A 23,690-nucleotide genomic window follows, 5' to 3' on the forward strand; every position below is an offset into this window, starting at 1 on the left:
CCTGACAGCGCTTCTCGGAACCAGCTTTTGGAAAAGAGCATTTTTTTTCCAGAGAGAGTCTCACACACACAACGGAAGCAAGCAATTTGCTATGCTGGATTCAAGTTCCGCTTCTCCTTTATCTGCCTCTTCTGAACTTGGCAACTTTTCTTCAACAATGTTGCCCTCAGCATCTCTTTTTTCAGAGGGCTTCCTGGAATGCTAACAAGAATGAGAAGGTTTGGGGCTGGGACTGGGGCTTGGTGGCAGAGCGTTTGCCTAGCATGCGTGAGGCACTGGGTTCCATTCTCAGCACCACATAAAAATAAACAAATTTAAAAAAGGCATTCTGTCCATCTACAACAACAACAACAACAACAACAACAAAGAGAAGGTTTGCCTTCCAGTTCTGTCATTCCCTGGCTGAAAGTCCCTGGACAAGTAGTTTAAGCTCTCTTGACCTTGTTCTTGTCCATTCAATGGAAGTAATATCAATGCCCACCTTGCCATCTTAATCGAGACTTGAATGGAGCAACAGAAGCCCAAGTGCCTTGTGCTGATCTAGCTTAATTTATATGGGTTATTTTGATCCTTGTAGCAACTTTAAAAATATTCATAGTTGTAAAGAGACACAATACCTTTATTTTATTTATTTGTTTTTATGTGGTGCTGGGGATCAAACCCAGTGCCTCACATGTTAGGCAAGCGCTCTACCACTGAGCCACCACCCCAGCCCGCCTTGTAATTCTACAAGTTGTGTCACCCCCATTTTACAGAGAAAGAAACAGGCTCAGGGAGATGAAGTAAACTGCCCAGGGTCACAGAGCTAGAAAGTGGTAAAATGACATCCAACACCTGTCTGCCAACATCTTAACCAAAAGGTCTCTAAGAAGGGTTTACCACAATCTAACTTTGGCCCTTTATCTCTCACATGTGACTTACTATTAATAATCCCTTGTAAACAGGGGCTTAAGGCATCAGGGGTTATTCTTTGGGACTCATAGAGGGAAGAGGAGGGGTTGAATATGAACATCTCCAGAGGCCAGTTTCCTCCAGACAGGAACAACTGTGTGACTGGGAGCAGCCCGAGAAAGTGCAGTTCCTAGGAGTGACCGCGGGGTGTCGCTGTGGACCGCACAGATGCTCCCAGAGGCTGGAAAACCTCAGTTTAGCCCTGGGCCTGACCTGGATGCCACCGCTGGAGGGATATTCAGTTCTGTTTGTTCAGGGCAGCATCTAGGGAATGGGCTGGGGATTACGTTCATTTTGATTCAACAGGCGTTTGTGCAGCTCCAGCTGCAGAACAGGGTCTAGGCTTGGGGAACCCAGAGGGACATATAACCAGGTTTGTCCCTGTCCTAGGAGCTCACATATATATGAGCAAGCAGACACCAACACTCACACCCTCTTCCAAATGAATTCGAAACATTATGGCATGGGTTTAAAAAATTAAAACTCGAGTTTGCTTTACCAAGAGTAAATGAGACCCTGTTATGTAGATATGAGCGTTGTCCCCCAAAAGCTCATATGTGAGACAATGCAAAAACATTCAGAGGTGAAGTGATTGGGTTATGAGAGCCTTAACCTAATCAGTGTTAATACACCAATATGGATCAACTGGGTGGCAACAGTAGGCAGGTAGGGTGTGGCTGGAGGAGGCTGACCATTGGGAAGCATGACTTTGGAGGTTATATTTTGTCCCTGGTGCAGGTATCTTTCTGCTTCCTGATTTCCAAGTTCTGAACTGCTTTCCTCTGCCACACCCTCTGCCCTGCTGTTCTGTCCCACCTCGAGCCCAGAGCAACGGAGTAGACTGTTTATGAACTGAGATCTCTGAAAATGTGAGCCCAATAAACCTTTCCTCCTGTTCTTGTCAGGCCTTTTGGTCACAGTGATGAAAAATCTGACTGAAATAGACTCTCATCCATCCTCACTTGGGGCTGACCTCTTACTCATTTAACTTGGAGAGCTCTCTTTCTTCCTTAAAATGCTGCCTGCTGCCCATTCCCCCCCCTTTTTTTTTTGTTTTGGTACCATGGATTGAACCAGAGGTGCTTCACCACTGAGTCACATGCCCAGCCCTTTTTAATTTTTTTTTATTTTGAGACAGGATCTCATTAAGTTATCTAGGGCCTTGCTAAGTTTCTGAAGCTGGCTTTTTTTTTTTTTTTTGGGAGTACCAGGGATTGAACTCAGGGGCACTCAACCGCTGAGCCACACCTCAACCCTGTTTTGTATTTTATTTAGACAAAGAGTCTCACTGAGTTGCTTAGTGCTTTGCTAAGTTGCTGAGACTGGTTTTGAACTCATGAACCGAGCTGCTGGGATAATATTCGTGTGCCACAGTGCCTGGCATAGTGTTTGTTTTCTTGAATTCTCCAGAATTAGCTCCTCCTTCCTGACCATGAACTCTCTGTAATTGTGCATTTATCAGAATATGCAGTTATATGTCGTTTTCCACATCTGCTCTGCTAACTAAAATGTCAGGGTCCCTGGGCTCGGGACTTGGCACAGTGCCAGGCAAGTAATGCATGCCTCAGGAACTTGTTTCATTTGATTGAGTTACTTGAGAGAGAATCACACATGATCTTTAAGTTATTACCTAATTCAATCCTAACAACAACCCTGCGTCCCGGGTATTACCTGCATAATTTTACAGATGAAGCGATACAGTTGCTGTGACAGATAAAGTCTGAAATCCCAATGGTTTAACACACCGAGACACACTCACCCTACAGCCTTCTTGCATCTTGATACCTCGTAAACTAGAATACATCTTTCCAAGGCTGTTGCTTTAGTCGGGTAGGCCGCCATAACAGACTGGGTGAAGATATAACAAATATTCCTCACAGTTCTAGAGGCTGTGAAGTTGAAAATCAAGGTGTCAGCAGTTTGGGTTCCTGGTGAGGGTCCTGTTCTTGGATTATGTGTGTCCTCACTTGATTGAGAGGGAACTCTGTTTCTCTTCCTCTTCTTATAGGGGCAATGATCCCATCATGGGATCCCCTACCCTCATGGCATTACCTAAACCTGATCACCTGCTAAAGGCCCTGCCTCCCAGTAGAAAGCAAAATCTGAGAATTCTGGGCCTTCATGAATCTTCTAGAGACCAGTATAGACTCCTCACCCTCAAGCATATCCCATCATACTGGGGTCAGGCCGTCAGCATTTGCATTTTTGGGGGACATAAATATTCAGTCCATAATCACCGCACGTCAAGGACACACGGATACTAAGATGCCCTGGTCTAGAAGTCACTTCTGTTTGCAACACTAGCCATTTGTTCCAGTATAAAAGCAGCAGGGACTGAGAAACATGAGGAAAATATGCATCTTCAAGGGGCTCCCTCTCGAAGTCAGATGCAAAACCACTACACCTGCACGTATATACACTCACCCTCCAAGGCACCCACATCCACATATGTGTGCATGAGCATAAGTGTACATACCTACAAATCATGTTCCAACACAGTAATAAATAGGAAATGGCCTGCAGAGCATCACGTGCCACAGAAAAGGACATGAGTGAAATAATCCTCAGGCTGGGAATTGAAAAGGCTGAATTCCTTAAAGAAGCTATTTTGCACCATTATGTAGCAAAGTATTATGCTTAAGATGTTTTGGGAGAGGCACAGCATTTGCTGACAAAAGGGAGATGATCATGTTCCCACTGTTTGCGAGGATAATGGAGTTCTGGAGACAAGCCGTTCGCAGCTCACAGAGCAGCGAGACATAGTCTTTGCAAGATTTAGCTTGTGCAGCGGGGACCATTGTTTCACATCTTATAATGAGTTTGCGTATTTATAGAAACAGCTCGAGAGGCAGCCTCGCAGTGCCGCCCCATGTGGGTGTCCATGCTGCCACCGAGGTGAATCGTGACTTTGGGGAGCTCACCTGATGACGTTTTGACATGACAGAGACTGGGGAATTTGTGGAAATTCAAATATTTGAGTCAATTGTAACAATAAATTTCCTTAAAAGCCAAACGGTAAAAAGATTTGAAACCCTTGGTTGATTGACGTCGCTTTTGCCCTCTCCCAGGAGGCCCACAGTGAGTATCTGGGACAAAAAAGTCCTTTCACGGGGACCTTTCGGGTTCCGCCCAGGTGAACATAAGAGTCCCCGGGAGATTTGGGTTTTGCCCCAGCAGCTCAACACTTTGATAAACACTGATGTGACAGTTTGTGAGATGATGCTCAGTCTCCATCTGTTTCTCCAACTGAGGATGGGGAGCCCTGCTTCATTGGTGCATGGAGTGACACCTCTTCCGTGAAGCCCTTCTGATCTTCCCCAGTGCAAACATCACTCCATTCCTCCTCTGTGCTCCTGGTAGACCTTGAACTTACATCCATACACCCAGGAGAGTGTAAACCCCATTTTGGATGGGCGGTCTGGGTGACTGCTGAGACTTTAGCACATTCATTGCTGGAGCAATCCAACCACGTTTGTTTGTTCAATAGGTGAATGAACCAACTGGGGAGCCCTGGACATGGAGGGGAGGAGACCTGTGTTCCACTTTTCCTCTTACTTCCCTTCCCAGCCCTAGTTCACTGGTTCATTGCCATGTCTTCTTATCCTCTCTTAGACTTTCCTTTCTGCCTGGGGGTGTGAATTAAATCTGCTTGGGAGGGACCTCCTGCAGTCTTTCCCAGGAAGACGTGGAGTGGGTTGCTAAGATGTAGTTGCTGTCTTGCCCAGAGGCTCCTGCACCCTAATCTGGGGAAGTGATGTCATGAAACACGGTGTGGTAACTAGCCTCCAAGCAAACTCCCGGTGAGCCTCCTCCAGGGCTGTTGCCGCCACTGAACCAGGGGCAGCCTGAGTGATGACTAGGATATAGTGATGGTGGTGACTTCCAAAGCTAGCTCAAAAGAGCCTTGTGGCATTTGCCTTGGCCCTTGGATAACCTTCTCTGGAGGAAGCCAGCTGCCATGCCACAAGGATACTTCAGAGCCCTGTGGAGAGGCCTGCATGGATAGAAGCAGAGCTCCCCCAGCCCCCCAACAGCCAGCACCAATTTGCCAGCCATGTGAGTGGGCCACTTTAGAAGGGGGCCCTTCGACCCCAGTCCAGCCTTTATGTGATGGCAACATTAACTGGTTTTCAGCTACAACTTCAGAGGGACTCTGAGTCAGAATTAGCTGACCAAACAATCCCTCAATTTCTGACCCACATAAATTATATGGGATAATCAATGGTTACTATTTAAGTCTCTAAGGTTTGGGGCAATTTTTTATGCAGCTTTAGTTAACGAATACAGACAGAGACACAAATGGTAGAATTTCAGACAGCAAGACCCTTCCAGAATTGAGCTGCCCACCCATGGAGTAAGGTTGGTGCTACGTGGTCTGAGAGCCCGTTAAAATCATCTCAGTGCCATTCACACTTCATGGTGCTGCCTTCCCCTTTGGCAGCCTTGACCTCTGCTCCCCACTCCCATGCCTGGGTGTCACCAGAACTTCCCTGCGCCCGCCCAAGCACTCAGCACCATTGGTATAGTCAGCTCTGCCTTCTTTCAGGATCCTGCCTTGGTCCCCAGGCCCAGTAGCCTTGGGTGAAGACCACATTGCCACAGAGGACTCTCATCCTGAAACTTGTCAGATACCCAGTCATGGACTATGATTGTTTGAGGAGAAAAGAACAGGATTGGATGGAATTTTGTGCTTGGGATATGAAAGGAAAAGCTGAAAATGCTGAAGAAAAATTTCAGATCTTCTGAGAGAAATGAGCTTGTGTTGTTCATAAGTTGTTCTGAGCAAAAGGACCTGCTCAACCAGATAGCAAGGGCCTTGAGAACAGGGACCAAGTGTCCACTCATTCATTCATTCACTCAGCAGTGCACAGGGGATCCATTTTCCAGGCACAGCGGTAAGTATTTGGGGTAGCAACAGCAATAATCCGTATCCTTAGGGAGCTGACATTCCGGTTGGGGAAACAGACAATACAAAAAGTAAAATACACTGAGCTGGATATTTAATAGCAAGAGGTACTGTGGGGAAAAAAGGTCAGGGGAGAGTAAGTAGTCAGAAGGTGGCTGCCATTTTTAGTGAGTCAGCAGTTACTCTGATGAGCAGGTAATATTGGAGTAAAGGCTGATGAAATGGAAAACTGAGTCCTGTGACTGCTAAGGGAAGAATGTTCCTGGCAGAGGAGCTGTCAGTGCAGAGGCCCAGAGGTGGGAGCATCTAGGAGCTGTCAAAAGGCAGCAGGAAGCTGGGTGTGGTGGTGCACACCTGTCATCTAGCATCTCAGGAGGCAGGGACAGGAGGATCACGAGTTCAAAGCCAGCCTCAGCAAAAGTGAGGCGCTAAGCAACTCAGTGAGACCCTGTCTCTAAATGAAAATATAAAATAGGGGTGGGGATGTGGCTTAGTGGTTGAGTGCCCCTGAATTCAATCCCTGATACCCACTCCTAACCCCACTCCCCTACCAGAGAGAGAGAGAGAGAGAGAGAGACAGACAGACAGACAGCAGGAAGATATGTGGCTGGAGCAGAGTGAGCAAGCACCAGAGCAAAGGGGGCCAAGGGGAGATTAAGAACTTCGGCTTTTACTTGAAGTGGACTGGGAGGGAGACGATGGTAGAGTCTGGAGCACCAGAGTGTCTTATTGCCATGACATTCAGCCTGTGTCTCCTTATCTTGGTAGATGGTCTCTTGGTAGATGGAGGCAGGAATCTAAAGCTCCAGTCCCCGGCTGCTCATGCAGGGCTTGCAGGCCTTCCCCTCCTAAGGAGGACTGGGATGTATTTATGCACATGGCCCTGGGATAGGGTTGCAGGGAATAGATACACAGGTGTGCAAATGGCCCTGCTACTCAAGTCCCTCATGGGAACACCAATGTGGGTGCCCCATGCTTATTTATCCCTTGGAACTGAAGCACCGATTCTGTGCAGGGGCAGGAAAGAGGCCATGTCCCCATAGCTCTGTGACATCTGTGACTCTTCTGTGCCCAAGCACACTGCCTTGAGACCCAGCTAATCCACCTCCCCACCAAGCAGCATCCCCAGGGTTGACTCCCACCCAGCTGATAGCTCAGCCTGGGAGCCAATCTTTTGTGCCATGAACTCCACCCTTCTTATTTGATACAGAAGGGCCTGGATTCCTCAGGGGGCAAAAGGCCACGGGGGCTGTCAACACTAGCAGGGTCTGAAAGCCCAGGCCAGCTGACCAAATGCCCTGAATGCTCATGTGAAGCCATTGGTGTCGCTGTTTGCTGATATTCCATTTGCTCTCGTCTCCTCTGGTCACATCTCCCTTCCCTACCTGGTTTGCTGGTCCCTGAAGGTGGCTGCCAGTTCCCAATCTTTTCCATTGGCCCTTTTGCTTCTTTAGTGCCTGCAAGAGTTTTGCCCTTGGTGGACTTTCAGCTTAATATTAAATATCTGAGTCATGTAATAGGTGCTGGTGACTTTTGCATAACACCCAGAACAAATGTTGTCTGATGATCTGAGGTGTGTTGGGAGTGTTCTCTTTGTGTGCTTGAGATTTGCACAGTGTACATGTTGCACGCATACCCACAGCAACAGTCTCTGTGTCCCTTGGTTCAACAGTTTTCAAGCTGGGTTGTTGTCCTCACTGCACTGACCGTAGTCTCCTTGTCATTGTTTTCTTCTTTAGTCTGCGGACCTCCTCTGAGATAAATCTTCAAGCTCTCCACCCCTTCCTGAGCTACTCTATGACTCACGGAGCCCCACACTTGAGAACAAACAGGCAGTCCCCACTTCTCACCTCCACCCTGAGTAACCCAGTGCTCTCTCCAGCGATGATGAACCTTTATTGCAGCGACGGGTCAGGGTTTGGTCCTGGGATGGTGACATTATTAAAAACAGATTTAGTAATGCTCTAGTTAGCCCGCCTGTCCAGTAACGGTTCATCATGCTCATAAAGCTAAACAGGTCCATTAGGGGTCAGCTAATCTCTGCTTTTAGGCACGACCACACCTACGTCATTCCAGAAAGATGGGATTATCTTTTACTTGTTATTTTTTAAAGACTTCCAGAGAGAGCTCAGAGCTCAGCCTCTGTCAGAGACTGAATCCAGTTACAATGTTCCTGTGGCTCACTGTGGATCTGTGTACGTGTCCACACGTGTGTGCATGCATGTGAAGTGCACACTCCAGGATTTCTGGAGATTTCTGCCCTCCACTCCCTGCCCTCTCCCACCTTCTCCAGGCACAGGGGCTGAGACAATGGCAGGGAGAAGCACAGCAGCAGAGCCGGTGGAGCTCTGCAGCCTGTGGAAAGTTCACCTCTCTCCGGCCCCAGGTTCCCTGATGCAAATCCACCTCCCCTGCAATGCTTACTGTCTCCTTGAGCCTCAGTTTCCTTGACTGTGAAAGGCGGAATGATAGTTGACTTTGCAGTGCTACCAGCACTGGTGAAGATGTACATGAAATGTCTCATTTGTAGTAGGTACTCCACAAATGCCTGCTATTATTGGGGATAGAGAAAGAGATGCGTGTGGGAGGCACTGGGAACATTTTGACTTGAGAGTCTCCTGAGAACAGAATGTGTGGTCTGTGTGGGCAAATGTATGGCAGGGGCGGATCTCCTGGGGGCCTCTGCTGCTCACCCCACGAGGCTCCTAGGGAGATCCCGAGGCCAACTGAGCAGAGAGGGGTGCTGAGCTCAGGGCTGCTTACACCCCAATGCTTCAGCTCACTGGCTGGTGCCTCCTGCCCTCACGGTATACATCCTGTGTTCCTGGGGTGCGGTATACATCGCCTGACTTGATGAAAAGCAACCTGTCCCCGGGCTGTTGGTTTCCATGGCAGCATAGGGAAAAGCAGCCAAGCAACCAGGCAGCGATGCTTTTTTAAAAAGGGAGTATGATTTGGGAACCTACTGACTGTCATGACTATGTATACGCAGCATTCAGAGAGGTTCATTTATATAACAAATATTTACAAGCATACCTCATTTTATTGCACTTTATTGCACTTCTCAGATATTGTGTTTTTATAAATTGAAGGCTCATGGCAATCCCACATGGGCTCACTTTGTGTCTTTGTCACGTTTTGGCAATTTTTGCAAATATTCCAAACTTTTTCATCATTATTGTATCTGCTATGATGACTTGTGAGCAGTGATCTTTGATGTTCCTGTTGTAATTATTTTGGGATGCCATGAACGTTGCCCACATAAGACGGGGAACTTAGTCCAAAACTGTGGTTTGGATTCTGGCTGTGCCACTCACGGCTACTCCACCCCCACTCCCACATGGCGCCGGCACCTGAGCCACCTATACCCCGAGACGCAGCAATATGAAAATGAGACCAACGAATCACCCCACAGTAAGCTTCTAAGTGCTCAAGTGAAAGGAAGGGTTTCACATCTTTCACTTGAAATCAGAAGCTGGAAATGATTAAGCTTAGTGAGGAAGATGTGTGGAAAGCCTGGACAGGCTAAAAGCTGAGCCTCTTACACCAAAGGTTAGCCAAGTTGGGAAAGCAAAGGAAACGTTCTTGAAGGAAACTAAAAATGGACACACACATGCTAACATTCCTGTAAGCCAAAGCCAAAGCCAAATCCAGAACGAGGTCCTAACTCTTTCAACTCTAGGAAGGTTGAGAGAAGTGAGAAAGCGGCAGAGGACACATTTGGTGCTGGTGGAGGTTGGTTCTTGAGGTTTAAGGCAAGAAGCTGTCACCATGACGTACAAGTGCAAGGGAAAGCAGCAGCAGGTGCTGATGGAGAAGATACAGCAATTTACCCAGAAGATCTAGCTAAGATCAGGGATAAAGTTGGCTGCACTGATTTCGACAGATTTTCAGTGCTAACGAAACAACCTTCTATTGGAAGAAGATGCCATCTAGGACTCTCATAGCTAGAGAGGAGAAGCCAGTGCTTGGTTCCAAAGTTTCAAAGGATGGGTTGATTCTCCCGTTAAGGGCTAGTGCAGCTGGTGATTTAAGTTGGAGCCAATGTTCATTTACATCCCCAAAATGCTAGGGCCCTTAAGAATTATACTTAATCTATTCCGCCTGTGCTCTATAAATGGAACAACAAAGCCTGGATGACAGCACATCTGTTTACAACATGGTTTACTGAGTATTGTAAGTCCACTGTTGGGATCTGCTGCTCAGAATAAAAGCTTCCTTTCAAAGTTTCACTGAGCTGTCAATGCACCTGGTCACTCAAGGGCTCTGATGGAGGTACACCATGAAATTAACGTGGCTTTCATGCCTGCTGGTGCCATATCGATTCTGCAGCCTATGGATTAAGGAGTAATTTTGACTTTCAGGTCTTATGATTTAGGAAAAAAAGTATTTCATAAAGTTATAGCTGTCATAGTGATTCCTCTGATGGGTCTGGGCAAAGTAGATTGAAAACCTTCTGGAAAGGATTCACCATTCTAGATGCTACTAGAAACATTCTTGATTCATAGAAGGTCAAATCTTCAACATTGCTGGGTGAGGTGGCACGTACCTATAATCCTAGGGACTTGAGAGGCTGAGGCAAGAGGATCACAAGCTGGAGGCCAGACTAACTGACTTAGTAAAGCCCTAAGCAACTTAGTGAGGCCCTGTGTCAAAATTAAAAAAATAAAAAGCGGGGGTGGGGGGTGGGAGTGTATCTTGGTGATAGAGCAGTCCTGGGCTCAATTCCCAGTATTAAAAAAAAATCAGTATTAACAGGGATTTAAGGGATTTATAGTTATCGAAAGAATTTGATCCCAACCCTCATGGATGACTCCGAGGGGTCCAAGACTGCAGTGGAGGAAGTAATTGTAGATGTGATGGAAATAGCAAGATGACTAGAATTAGAAGTGGGGACTGGAGATGTGACTGAATTGCTGCATCTCATGATAAACCTTGATGGGGGAGGAGCTGTTTCTTCTGAACAAGCAAGGGAAGTGGTTTCTTGAGGCAGAATCTATCCCAGTGAAGATGCTATGAACAGGGATCTAGAATATTCCATAAACTTAGTTGGTAAAGTAGCTTCAGGTTTTGAGAGAATGGACTCCAATTTTGAAAGAAATTGTACCACAGGTAAGATGCTGTCAGACAGTATTGCGGGCTACAGAAAATCCCTTGTGAAAGCAAAAGTCTTTCAATGCAGTACCTGTCACTGTTGTCTTGTTTTAAGAACTTGCTACAGTGACCCAACCTTCAACAGCCACCAACTACCCTGAACAGTGTCATGGCAAGACCTTCCACCACCAAAATGATGATGGCTCACCAAAGGCTCAGGTGATCATTAACAATTTTTAGAAACAAAATATTTTTAATTAAGTCATGTACATTGTTTTATATACATGATGGTATTGCACACTTAATTAACTATGAGGTTGGTGTAAACATAAATATGTATGCACTGGGAAACCAAAAACACTCAGATTAATCACTTTATCGTGACATTTACTTTATTGAAGTGGTCAGGAACCAACTCTACAATACATCTGAGGTATGCCTGTATTGAGCACCTTCCATGAACAGGTTAATGGGATACACCAGTGAGTGTAACAGATGAGGGCCCTGTTCTTGAGAGGCTGGCCTTGTGGCAGGTGGGGAGGATGTGGGAGACCGACTAGCATGTGACTGAGTCCACTCCCCTGCTGAGCGATGTGGCATCCTGCAACGGCCACGCTGCTAGACAGCCCTGGTGGTCTTCTAGGATTCGGATTCGAGTGACTGTGTCTTCCTGCATGGACGTGCCTTCCTACCTCCCCATGGGTGGAGCTATGCTCACCTGTTCCTTTGTAATATAACCCCTTGCCCTGTTTGGGATAGAATGTTCCATGGAAGTGCCTTGTGTGTGTCCCCTTCTCTTACTGTGCCCTTAGGTGTGGCCTTCCTAGGTGTCAGTCAACCTGCTGACAGGGGACATCATGAAGCTGGACTCAGCCCCTTGAAACCTGACCCCTTGCCTCATTTGAATAGCTTCTCCTCAATAAAAGGGGTCAGCACGTGCTCTCTCTCACAGGAGCCATCACAGCACCCCCAAAGAAAAAGGTATTTCCGTATCTTGTGTGGTTATTTTGCGCAGCCCATTTAGCCCAGTTCCCCTGAGTGTCTTAGTTGTGAGCAACCCGGCAGGTGGAGATGCAAACAATGAACAGTACCCGTCATAAACACATAAATTAGTATTTCAGGAGCTGGTCTGTGCTATGGAGAGAAGGAAGAAAGCAGCGTGATGGGGATTGAGGGTGCTGGGTAGCGGTAGCCTTTCAAATAAGGGGGTCAGGCTGAGCCTCCTTGAGAAGGTGACATTTGAGCAAAGACTTAAAGCAGCTGAGGGGTTTAGCTTGATCAAACAGCCCGTGCAAATGTCTCAAGGCTGGGTGCTTTCCAGGAACAGGGAGAAGGCAGCGGGGCTGGAGAGGAGAGAGAACAATGGAGGGGGAAAGAGGTGGTTTTTAGGACAGAGAGGTCATGGAGGTCAGACCACGTTGGGTCTTTTTTCTTGGGTTTTCTACCAAATGGCCAGTTAGGTGCTGAAGCAATAATCCAGGTAGGAAGGATGGTGGTGATATTGGAGGTGGAGATGGGTTGTGGCCACTGCTGTTCCACAAACAGCAGTGATTGCATAACAGGAACCAGATGAGCATGCAGATTACTGTAACTCAAGGTGGAAGGAACTAAGAGTTGTAGCCTCAAATGTAGGGGCAATTCAAAGGAAGGAAGGAGCATCTTGGCTGATGGAAATCATCATCTATGGTCAGGTACAGATGCTCATGCCAGTAATCCCAGCAGCTTGGGAGGCTGAGGCAGAGGGATTGAAAGTTCAAAGCCCGCCTCACCAACTTAGCCAGGCCCTAAGCAACTTAGCCCTGTCTCAAAATAAAATTAATAAATAAATAAAAGGGCTGGAGATGTGGCTTAGTGGTGAAGCACCCTTGCATTCAATCACCCCCCCAACCCCCAGAAAAAGAAAGGGAAAAAAATCATCATCTATATTGGAGATGGGTTTTAAAGTTTGGATAGATTCCAACAGAGAGTAGGGCAGGAGGGTAATTAGGGCAGGAGGGTAGCATGGGCGAAGCATGACTGTGGATGGCACAGGGAGGGGCAGGACCTGGGCTTCTTCTATCCAGGATGCCTCCCCAGCCCACAGGGATCACAGGAATCTGGGGAGTTGAAAATGGGTCAGACTAATGGGGGTATTTCAGGTGGGACAGTTCTCATGTCTGTTTGTTTTTTTGTGACTTCGTTCCACTTCTCTTCCTCTAAAAAAACAGGATGGCTTTCATCCTGACAGGTTTAGAAAGATATTTATGCAAAGATATTTATTATGAGGGCTGGAGGACTGGGAAGAGGGGGGATGTGAGTAGAGGCTGGGGAGGAGTGTTGTTTGCTGCTTGTTATGTGAAGGCCGAGGAACACAGAGGCACCACTCACAGATGTCAGTATGTGTGTGGGGGGGGTGGGGGTGCAGAAAAAAAGGAGGATAAAGGTGATGAGTTTGTCTTTGGACATCAGTATGGAGATTAAGATGTCCAGAGGCAGAGGTTAAGCAGAGGGTGGAAAGCCGGTCCTGCTGAACTTGATGGCACAATTTGACTGTATGTTGGGAAGTTCACACAATCTGAAGCCTGCAAGAATTAGGCATGGAAAAAGGGGCAGGAACCAAGCAAAATCAAATGGCTGGATCTGTGAGCCAGGTCAGGCTTCTAGCAAATGCAGAGTGGTGCCATTAGTACCACTGCAAATGCACACTGGACATCACCCCTAATGGTGGCTGAAGAGTACATTTGAAACTGCTCATGCTCCAGTTTTTATATTCTGGGATAAAGCATCAACGTGCCAGGTTGGGGACAGGGAGTCTTGACGTTTTGACTTTCGCAATGGAAGGGGGTGGGGGATTTCTGCTTCCTAACAAGACATGCCCCATAGGCCCCAAAGTTCCCCCAACAACAGCATAGAGCCATAACTGCTGGGAGCTACAGGATACACAAGTCCTTGTATTACTTTTGCTTCATCTGCTGTGACAAAGTACTATAGTCTGGGGGGATCTAAGAACAGAGATTTACCATCTTGCAGTCTTGAGTCTAGAAGTCCAAAGTCAGGGTGTCATGGGGTTGGTTCCTGTTGAGGGCTGTGGGAGACAATCTCTCCTCACTTCTCTGTTGGATTCTGGTGGCCGTAGGCATTCCTTGGCTTATTGATGGCCTGCTCCCTGTGTCTTTACCCGGCCTCCAGTCCCTGTCCAAACTTGTCTATTCTGTAAGGACATCAGTCATACTGGATCAGAGCTTGTTTTTAACTTGATTGCCTCTTTAAAGATCCTATTTACAAATAAGATCACATCTGAGATAATGGGGTTAGGACTTCAATGCTTCTTTCTCAGGGGACAGTTCTCATGTCTGTTTGGTTTTTTTTGTGACTTCATTCCACTTCTGTTCCTCTCAAAAACAGGATGGCTTTCATCCTGCCCAGTTTGGAAAGATATTTATGCAATTGTCAATTTTTAAATTATGAAAATCAAATAAATCTGCTTTGCTGTTTCAATCATTCATAAAAATCAGTTAACAAGCTTTGGTTTGCTCTCAGCAATTTCTGTTGATAGAATGTAGATCCAATTCTCTGCTTGCCTAGAGTGTCCCGGGCCATGGAATAAATGTTTTTTCCATTATGAACTTTTATTGTTGTGGTGTAAGAATCAGTCAGGAAAGTGAAGCTGTTCCCTTTGCTTTTGGACCAAGACAACATGTTCAGCACGTGGGCCGTGAGAAGAGGGCCAAATACCAGTTTTCAGCAAAGACCTGTCACCCACGGCCCACCCAGGAATGTCTCGTTCGTCAGTCAGGCCTTCTCCCCAAACATACTTGATGTCCTGATGGTTTTAGAAAAGGGCTTTACGGCCACTTGCACGTTGCGAGTCCTGATGTCTGGAGCAGACCTGCTCATTTCTTCCGGATGAGCTTCATCTGCCTGTCACCTCATGTCCTCTCTGATTTCTCATGCATGTGCATTATTCTAAAGGGGAATGTAAAGTCTTGGTGCCAGGCACAGACCCCTCTTTCCACAGCCCTTGTGTCACCTACTCTTCTCCTACATCTTCCTTTTGTGACTCAGCAAGGCAGACAGAGTTAGCTCTACTTTATAAATGAGATCATGGGGTCACCAGAGGCGGATAGCACCCAGTAACCTTGTATCCCTCTAAATGGGACTAGAAAAGGGATATTTGGGAATTAACAAACAAACAAAAAAAGACCCCCCCCCCAATAAACTTACATGGAACAAAAGGGAGGGAAATAGAAACATGAAAGAAAAAAAAGTCATCATTTTCAGGGGTCTTTTGCAAAGGGACTTTGTACCCAAATATCCAGTGAAGCCCCCCGGCTGGGGAGAATCAGCCAAGCAGAGTAAACAGGAAGCTCCGGGAAGCTATTTTTATTTGGTGCCGTCTTTACTTTCCCTTGTTTCAGTGGAAAATGAGTCTGGATTCCACAAAACTCCTTAGTGAACAACAAATCTCGCTGGAGTCAGTGCCAAGGCCATCATTCCTCAGCCGTGGCTTGGACGCGTTCTCTCTTTGCGGAGACCTTGGAAAGCTGGGGCTTGAGCTTGGGCAGGAAACAGGTGGTTTGCTTTAGAGCAGGCTGGTGGAACGGCCAGCGAGGCCACCCCGTGCCCCGGTGACAGATGTCTGTCCTCTTCCGCAGGAACCTGTTTTCCCATCAGCAGCTGGGAAGAGGGGTCGGCCTTGTCACCCTGGATAGCAGCGGTGTCCCAGGCTGCCACCCTGAGGTCTGATGCCGAGGGATGAAGATGACCAATGGCCAGGCTTCCAGAGGGTGCCCGCCTGGTTCCTGAAGGCAGAATGGCCGGGGCTTAAGTGGACACAGGAATTCCTAGCTTGGCTTGAGGTGGCAAGAGTCTGGGGGAGGTGTGGCGCTTGGAGGAACCCCTCCTCGTGCCCTTGTTCATTTCTCTGGTTTTGTCATAAGACCCACCTGTTCAGATTTACACTCCTTGCTGGACCCAGCTGAGGAGTGAGGTGTTGAAAGGGCTCGTTTGCTTTTGTGCCCTGGGTTCTTCTTGCTTCTGGGACCAATCTTTCTTTCTACATTGAAAATGAGTTCCCATTCTGTCTCCAGCTCCCTTGGTGTCCCTTTCTGTCTCCCTTTTTCTCACGTGGTGATGCCCAAGTCGTCATTAAATGACCCCTTGTCGGGATCACTACATCTTTAAAAAATAACAAAGTTGGAATGTTCCTCGAGACGAGGCCCAGGATCTGCTGAGGGTTGAGAGACCACAAATGCACAATTTGAATCCAATCTTTACTTCAAGAACACTTATCATACTATCTTGTATTGATAGTGAAAGTGATGCAGGGGAAACATCATTGAATACTGATGGATGAGTTTCTGAAAAGAAACTAATTGTGATCGGATGTTCATCCTGCACTCCCAGAAATGAAGTAAATGCCATAATTTACTTTCCCAATCGAGGCCAGACTCTTGATCTATAGCAGAGCTGCTACTTGAGGGCTTCTGAGCTGCTTTTCTGGTCTTACCTCGCTGTCTTCCTCTTCATGTGACCCCACATCAGAGGCGTTTACCAGGCTTGCTACTCAGATTCTTCCTTGATCACAGGGCCTTCTCTGATATCTAAATTCTACCTGTGCTTCAAAGACCAGCTCAACCCCTGGGTTTATTTCCTAAGATAACCACAACAAATTATCACACACTTGGGACTTGAAAAAAAAAATAGAAATTTATTCTCTTCTGGAGGCCAAGGTGTTGGCAGGGCAGTATTCCCTCTGAAGTCTCTAAAGAATCCTTCCTTGTTTCTTCCAGTCTCTGAGGGCTACAGGGGTTCATTGGCTTGTGGCTTCATGAATCCAGTGTCCTCCTCTGTCTTCACAGGACTTTGTCTGTGTGTCTGCATCTTCCCATCTTCTCTCTCTTCAAAGGACACTTACTGGATTTAGGGGTCACCCAGGTAATCCAGGTTGATCTCATCAGGAACCTTCACTTCATTACTTTTGCCAAGAAGATTTTTCCAAATAAGGCCATGCATGTTCCCATGGTCTAGGGTTTAGAAGGTGAACATCTCTATTTTGAGGCCACCATTTAACCACTACAATTTCAATTCCTTTGAAGACTGTCTTCTGGCCTAAAGTGACCTTTATCTCTTACCTCCTGTATCCTTTGTGTTGTTCAAGTTTCTTAAGGCTGTTGTGACATTCTACTGTGCACTATAGGTACATTGACACCAGTGGTAAGAGTTAGATGTCCCAAGTTCAAATCCCAGCTGCTATTTGCCAGCTGAATGATGCCAGTCATGTCACCTAACCTCTCTTGCTAGATCCAGGACACTGTAAGGAGTCTAGATCACAAGATTTAAGGAGTTACTCACTCTTATCTCCTGAAAGTAAGATTTTCATGAACTTCTTCAAATGCTGTGCCTCAGATGCCTCTTTTGACTTACTGTCTTTTTTTGTGGGGGGGAGTGGAGACCAGGATTGAACTCAGAGGCACTCAACCACTGACCACATCCCAGCCCTATTTTATTTAGAGATAGGATCTCACTGAGTTGCTTAGCACCTTGCTGTTGCTGAGGCTAGCTTTGAACTCACAATCATCCTGCCTCAGCCTCCCAAACCACTGGGATTACAGGTGTGCACCACCATGCCCAGCTCTCTCTCTCTCTCTCTCTTTTTAGAGAGAGAGAGAGAGAGAGAGAATTTTAACATTTATTTTTTATTTATTTATTTTTTTGGGTGGACACAACATCTTTGTTTGTATGTGGTGCTGAGGATCGAACCCCGGCCGCACGCATGCCAGGCGAGCGTGCTACCGCTTGAGTCACATCCCCAGCCCATGCCCAGCTCTCTTGACTTACTCTAATCTAGCCCCTACCCTGCCTCTTGTCTTAGTTTTCATGTAAAGTGGAGACAAGGACCTCCCTGACAGAGAAATTATAAGGATTAAATGAATAACTCAAGTAAAAGCCCAAGCACAGTGCCTGCACACAGCAATGATGTGGTAAACAGTAGCTATTACTTCTCTGACTAGATGGTAAGCTCCTAAGAAGCTGGTCTTCATGTTTAAAACATTTTATATTCCTAATAACCATAAACTTGGAAGCAACCAAGGTGACCTTTGGTAGATGGATGGATCAATAAACTGTAGCACATCTGGACAATGGAATATTATTCAGCACTAAAGAGAAATGAACTAGCAAGCTGTGAAAAGACATGAGAAGGGAGTGAGGTGCACTTCACTGAATGAAAGAAGCCAGACTAAAAAGATTGTACATTGTATGATTCCAACAATACGACAAAATGTCAGAGACAGTGAAAAGATCCAGGATTGGGAGGGGAAGGAATGAATATGCAGGACACAAGGGAGTACTATAATGATGGACACATGTCACTGTACATTGTCCAAACTTAGAGGATGCATACCAATGAGAGTGAACCCTAATGTAGAGACTCTGAGTGACAGTGATATGTCAATGTAGGTCCATCAATTGTAACAAATATATCACTCTGATGGGGGATGTTGGTCATGGGGGAGACTATGCAAGTGTGGGAACAGGCAATCTCTGTACCTTCTGCTCAACTTTGCAGAAGCAAAACTAAAATGGTTCTAAAAACAAACACACAAAAAACCAAACACATTAAAAACAGTAAGTAATCAATTATGTCTGAGACTGTTATGAATTCATGAATATTTGCTATGTGTGAGGCATCTGGTCATTGGGTGAATAGTCCACAATCAAGGAAATAGCCTAAGCTTGGAGTCCATGGATCAAGAGCTCTGGAGCTGATTCATCTCCTTGTTCATGCATGTGTTTAGAAGGTTTAGGTGAGGCACTTTGGACAAAGGGAGTAGAGCCCAAACCTCAGAAAATTTCTGAGGTTGGTTTTCAAATTAGAACCATGAGGGAAAAGGCTCTGGAAGCGAGCTGCATGCGTGCTAGAAGGACTGGCTCATGTCTGGCTAGCAGCAGCTCAAATGTGCAAAGTGGCTTTGGTCCATGCGAACTGGTCCCATCAGGAACGGACTGGCTCCTTCGGTCTCACTTGCCAGCTCCCTGGGAAGGAGATTCTTTCCTGGAACACCAAGACTATCTTGCATCTTGCCTGGGACTCTGTGAAACTCTGAGCAATGCCTGGCCCAGCTGGGTGTACCCTGAAACACCACATTTGATATTGGGATTGATATTCCTCTTTTACATTGTGGTTGGGACTCATTAACTCTCAATAAGGATCCACACTGAAGGAGCTGCCTCCCTTTCTAGCAAAAAATGTCTCATAAGTTGGGCCACAGCTCCTGTAACTGATTTGTTCTCCTGGCATGGGGACAGCATGTTGTGTGGTACCCTGAGGCTGGTGAGAAAGGGGACAGACTCAAGAATTCCTGGGTGGGAAGGGCTCTTCCTTGCATTCACCACAATTGCTAAAATACTATGTTTAATAGCCCGAGACTGGTCTATATTTGCATGGAAACCATGTATGTGTGGAATTTTATTTTATTTTTTTACTTCAAGATGGCCATAATAAGAGCCAGACCATTGTTGATGAGTCTAACGATTAGAAGCAGCCTCGAAATTCCTCACACAATCATGTTGGGTTCAATTTTGAGATCTTGTTCTAATAGTTCAAAATGTGTGGTGTTTATCTAGCAACCTCACTAAAGAACTCATATTCACTGGTGCCAAACACGTGCGTTAGGTTTGCAGCTGCCCCCATCAAGGATTGGCTCAGTAACCAGCCAAAGTAACGGAGTTTACGTAAAGCAGTTTGGAAGGGTATTGGAAGGTTCATTTTAGTAACTGCTATATTTATGTCCATCATATCACTATTAAATTGGCAGGCGTGAGGCAGCCTTCAGAGTGGCTGAGTGTGTACCGTCACCATTCCTGATGCGCTGTGCTCGGGAACAAGGAGTGCAAAGAAGACTCTTGGCTTTAGGAACTTGGCTCGACATTTCTATCCATTTGAGTCATGGCCACAATGGCACCTGCTTCCTTTGGAGCCAGACTTACACATTACCACCATTACTCTTTAATAGCACTGAAATTGCACTCATTTGTGAAATCTGTCTCTTCTCTTTTCTGCCACAGAATGGAATCTCCAGGACTGTGTGTGTGTGTGTGTGTGTGTGTGTGTGTGTGTACATTCTGAGCTGCTGCCTGAGAAATTTTTTCTTGCATTAGTTTTCAAGGGATTCTGGTAAAGAACGTCTTACAGCAATCAGAAAAACCAACATTTAAACTGAAAAACAATCAGATGGTAAAGATCTCTGCTTTAGTTTACTACATAAAAGGTAATGTACAAAGATATCAACTTGGGGTGTGGGATTGGAGAGGCTCTTCCAGTATAATGAGTGGTGTTTGCAAAATAATCACTGCCTTCCAAAGTGAGAAACTTGAACTCCAAGAATAAACTCGTGCTCTCATTTATTTCTTAAATGAGAAAAAAGACCCTAATGTAACTATCAAAACACTCCCATAGTTTCTGATTTATCATGAACAATGAAACGTTATTTTTAAAAATCTTCGATGTCCAAGAAATAGAAAAAACTTGCAGAGCAAGGGTAGAGGAGTCTAGATCAAGGGTTGACAAACTATAGCCCAGGGATTGGTGTATTTTTATAAATCAAGTTCTACTGGAGCATAGCCATGCTCATTTGTTTACATATTGTCTGCGGATGCTTTTGTGCTACAATGGCAGAGTTGAGTATTTGGGATAGACATCGTATGGACAACGCAGACCCCAAAATATTTACTCTCTGAGTTTTTACTGAAAAAGTTTGCCAATCACTGGTCTAGACAAATAGTCAGATGAGCCAAATGTTGGCTGAAGGTCCCCAACTTACATGCCAAGGGAGGACTAGATTGGTTTTGGTTGTTGTCATGCACTAGTACTTTTAAAAATCCCACAAGTCAGTACACTAAAACTCCTACTATTCACCTTACTTTGGGGCACCAATATGGAAAATAAAATTAGATCTGAGTGTATTTTCTATGTAATCTGGATTTCTAAAGCATTGCTGGATTATATAAGTCAATGTCATTTTTTAGTACTTTTAATAGTGTTGGTGGCCCGTAAATACTGGTGCTGTGCTTGTGTCTGCAAAATTATACAATATTCAAAACTGTGCACTCTAGCTATAAATGGAGTCCTACTTCAAGTAAAACTCTTCAGTCTAATTGTTTCCCAATCCTAACCAGTTTCAAGATTCACCAGAAAGCTGTAGTTTACGGCCCCAGACACACTTCTCAGCTGTGCCTCCCAGCGTCAACATGCCGTGCCCATTCAGCACAACGTGCCGTAAATTAGACAACTGCTGACTCTGAACCATGGGACACTTTCCTCAATGGCAAAAACTGTTACCAGGAGTTCAGAGGCCAGGCACACACGGGCTCCGGGCTATTTTTTGTACACTGCTGATAGATTTGCATCTCTCTTCTTTGTGGCTAATTTTGGCCAGTCTGGTCAACAGTATGGGTTAGCATAGAAATTTTCTGGAATTATTCACACAAATCTGTTTTTAGAATAAGGAAATTATGGTTTAATTTTACATTCTTTTAATCCATTTCTATATTTTAGCAGACCTTTATTTTATAATAAAAAGCTTCAGAATAAAGAAAAAGATTATAGGTTAGGCCAGCACAGTGGCAAATGCCTGTAATCCAGCGGCTCGGGAGGCTAAGGCAGGAGGATCGTAAGTTCAAAGCCAGGCTCAACAAAAGTGAGGCACTAAGCAACTCAGTGAGACCCTGTCTCTAAATGAAATACAAAACAGTGGCTCAGTGGTTAAGTGTCCCCAAGTTCAATCCCTGGTACCTCCTCATCCCATAAATGAGTATAGGTTAGGATGAAGAATAAAACTAAAAGCAGTTAAGATTGCAATCCCCCTAGCTCTGAGTTGAACTCCTACACTAGTGAGAGACCATTGGCTGGAACAATATCAGACTCGACAGGTCAGGAATGATCTGAAGGTTTTGAAATATCATTAGGGATAGGGCTTCATTATTTGATTACAATTAAGTCTTCCTCTTTTCTTCTCATTTAAACGTTAGGTAGATTATAAACAACAGATATTACTATGGATTCTACCTGCGAACTATCTTAGTAGACCTGGCATTAATAGCAGCAGAAAAGCCATTAAGGGCACAGGAGCACTACTGGGCAGATTTAACTAGCTGAAATCCAGCCAGGCACAATGGCTTGGGAGGTTAAGCCAGGAGGATCACAAGTTCGAGGCCAGCCTCAGCAATTTAGGAAGGCCCTAAGCAATTTAGTGATTGCTTACTAAGCAAAATATAAAATAAAAAGGGCTGGGGATGTGGCTCAGTGGTAAATTGCACCTGGGTTAAATCCCCTCTCCCAAAAGGCTGAAAGCCAGGTCTCCCGTCATAACCTTCCTAGAAGAATCCACTAGGTTTGAGACAATGACTTGAGGAAGAAATGGAGTATAGTGCAAATATCACTATGAATCCAAATGTGAGCTTTGACACTTGTTTTGAAAGTTAAAACGTAAACCTACCTGATAAATCGTAAAATCTGTAACAGTTAAAGGCACAGAATATAGTTTTTCTTCAGTTTCAATTCAAGTATAATAGGTCCATATGGCTGAAGAAAATACCATCATTCTACATTTTTATTAAAAATAAACAACCATTAGTCCTAATTCACTTCCCCCCCCTTAACATTTCACAGATTCATTTGTCATCCTTGCCCAGGGGCCATGCTCTGTACTGTTCTAATTTTAGAAGATGTGTTATGGAAATGAGCACAGTCCTATTTAAATTTTTTTTTTTTAGGCTTAAAAAAGTCCGCCATACCAGTCTTTGAATTCTAGTATGGTACCACTGCAGAATGCCACTTATAAATTCTCATTTTAAAGAGGTCCTTTCTTTTCAAAGGAGGATTTTAAGTGTTAGTTTTCAGAAAAGATGAGTTGCCATTCTAATTCAGGAATGAAAAGGGGAGCTCTGTATGGGAGGCTCATAAAAGGTACCCTAGAACTTTCTTTCAGGACTGACATTGCCAGGCTAAGGGGTCTTTTGAAGCCAAGCAATAGCCTACAAGCCACGTGGGAGAAGCAACCTATGCCTCCTATGACCGGATTGCGAAGGCACATTTTTGTGTGACATTCCTGCTTGAGCAGTCAGGGCCCAATTAAGATCTAGCTGGTTAGATGATCACTAGGGAGAGTTCCAGGGTGTGGGGAACACTTCGAATTACATTCCACGAGAACATTAGACTGTCAAAGTGTAGGAAGGCTCTGATTGTCCACAGTGGGGAAGGACTGAAACGAATGTGAGCACATGTCAGCATGAAATAGCTGCTGACACATATTGAACATGTGCAATTTTTTAAAAAGGTGGTATCGAATAACAGGCCAACAGCCATCCCTCTCGGCACTTTAGACCTCTTTCTTCTCTCCACTTTGGCTCTTTGTTGAGTCACTTCCATCAGGCAAGGTTCCATAGGATAAGCCATTTGAATCTGGTTGTATTTTGTCCAACATTTGTTTCCCTGTGGAGATAATAATCATAGAAAAAATCTTTTGAGCCTTACGGATGAAAAAAATCCTAATAATTTCTCTTTGGTCTAGGCCACATTTTATTCCCCTTTATTTATTTATTTATTTTTAAAGTACTATGTGGTCACCCTCTAAACAGAAAAGATAACCATCAAGGAAGAAAGGCCCAAGGAAGTCCCTGTCACTTGGTGTGTGGTCACGCACTGTCCATGTGACAGAGCTGTCTCCGACCCCATGCTGGGCATGGAAATTGGTTGGCC

The 23,690-nt window shown here is 45.4% G+C and overlaps 1 protein-coding gene and 1 pseudogene across 2 annotated transcripts in view; both read right to left on the reverse strand.

Annotated features, from left to right (window-relative positions):
- Positions 1-21,426: 21,426 nt before the first annotated feature.
- Nipal2 (NIPA like domain containing 2) overlaps positions 21,427-23,690 on the reverse strand; it is a 73,780-nt gene continuing 71,516 nt past the window's right edge. For both annotated transcript variants that reach the window (XM_046464948.2, XM_046464947.2), the window contains one exon: positions 21,427-23,423. In XM_046464948.2, coding sequence (XP_046320904.1) covers positions 23,311-23,423 — 113 coding nt within the window. In that variant the 3' untranslated portion in view covers positions 21,427-23,310. The remainder of the gene's footprint in view (positions 23,424-23,690) is intronic.
- LOC124107078 (U6 spliceosomal RNA) lies at positions 22,588-22,678 on the reverse strand (annotated as a pseudogene).

Source organism: Marmota monax, unplaced genomic scaffold (genome assembly GCF_021218885.2).
Source record: "Marmota monax isolate L192 unplaced genomic scaffold, Marmota_monax_Labrador192_F-V1.1 WCK01_AAM20220418_F8-fsc00003, whole genome shotgun sequence".
NCBI lineage: Eukaryota > Metazoa > Chordata > Mammalia > Rodentia > Sciuridae > Marmota > Marmota monax.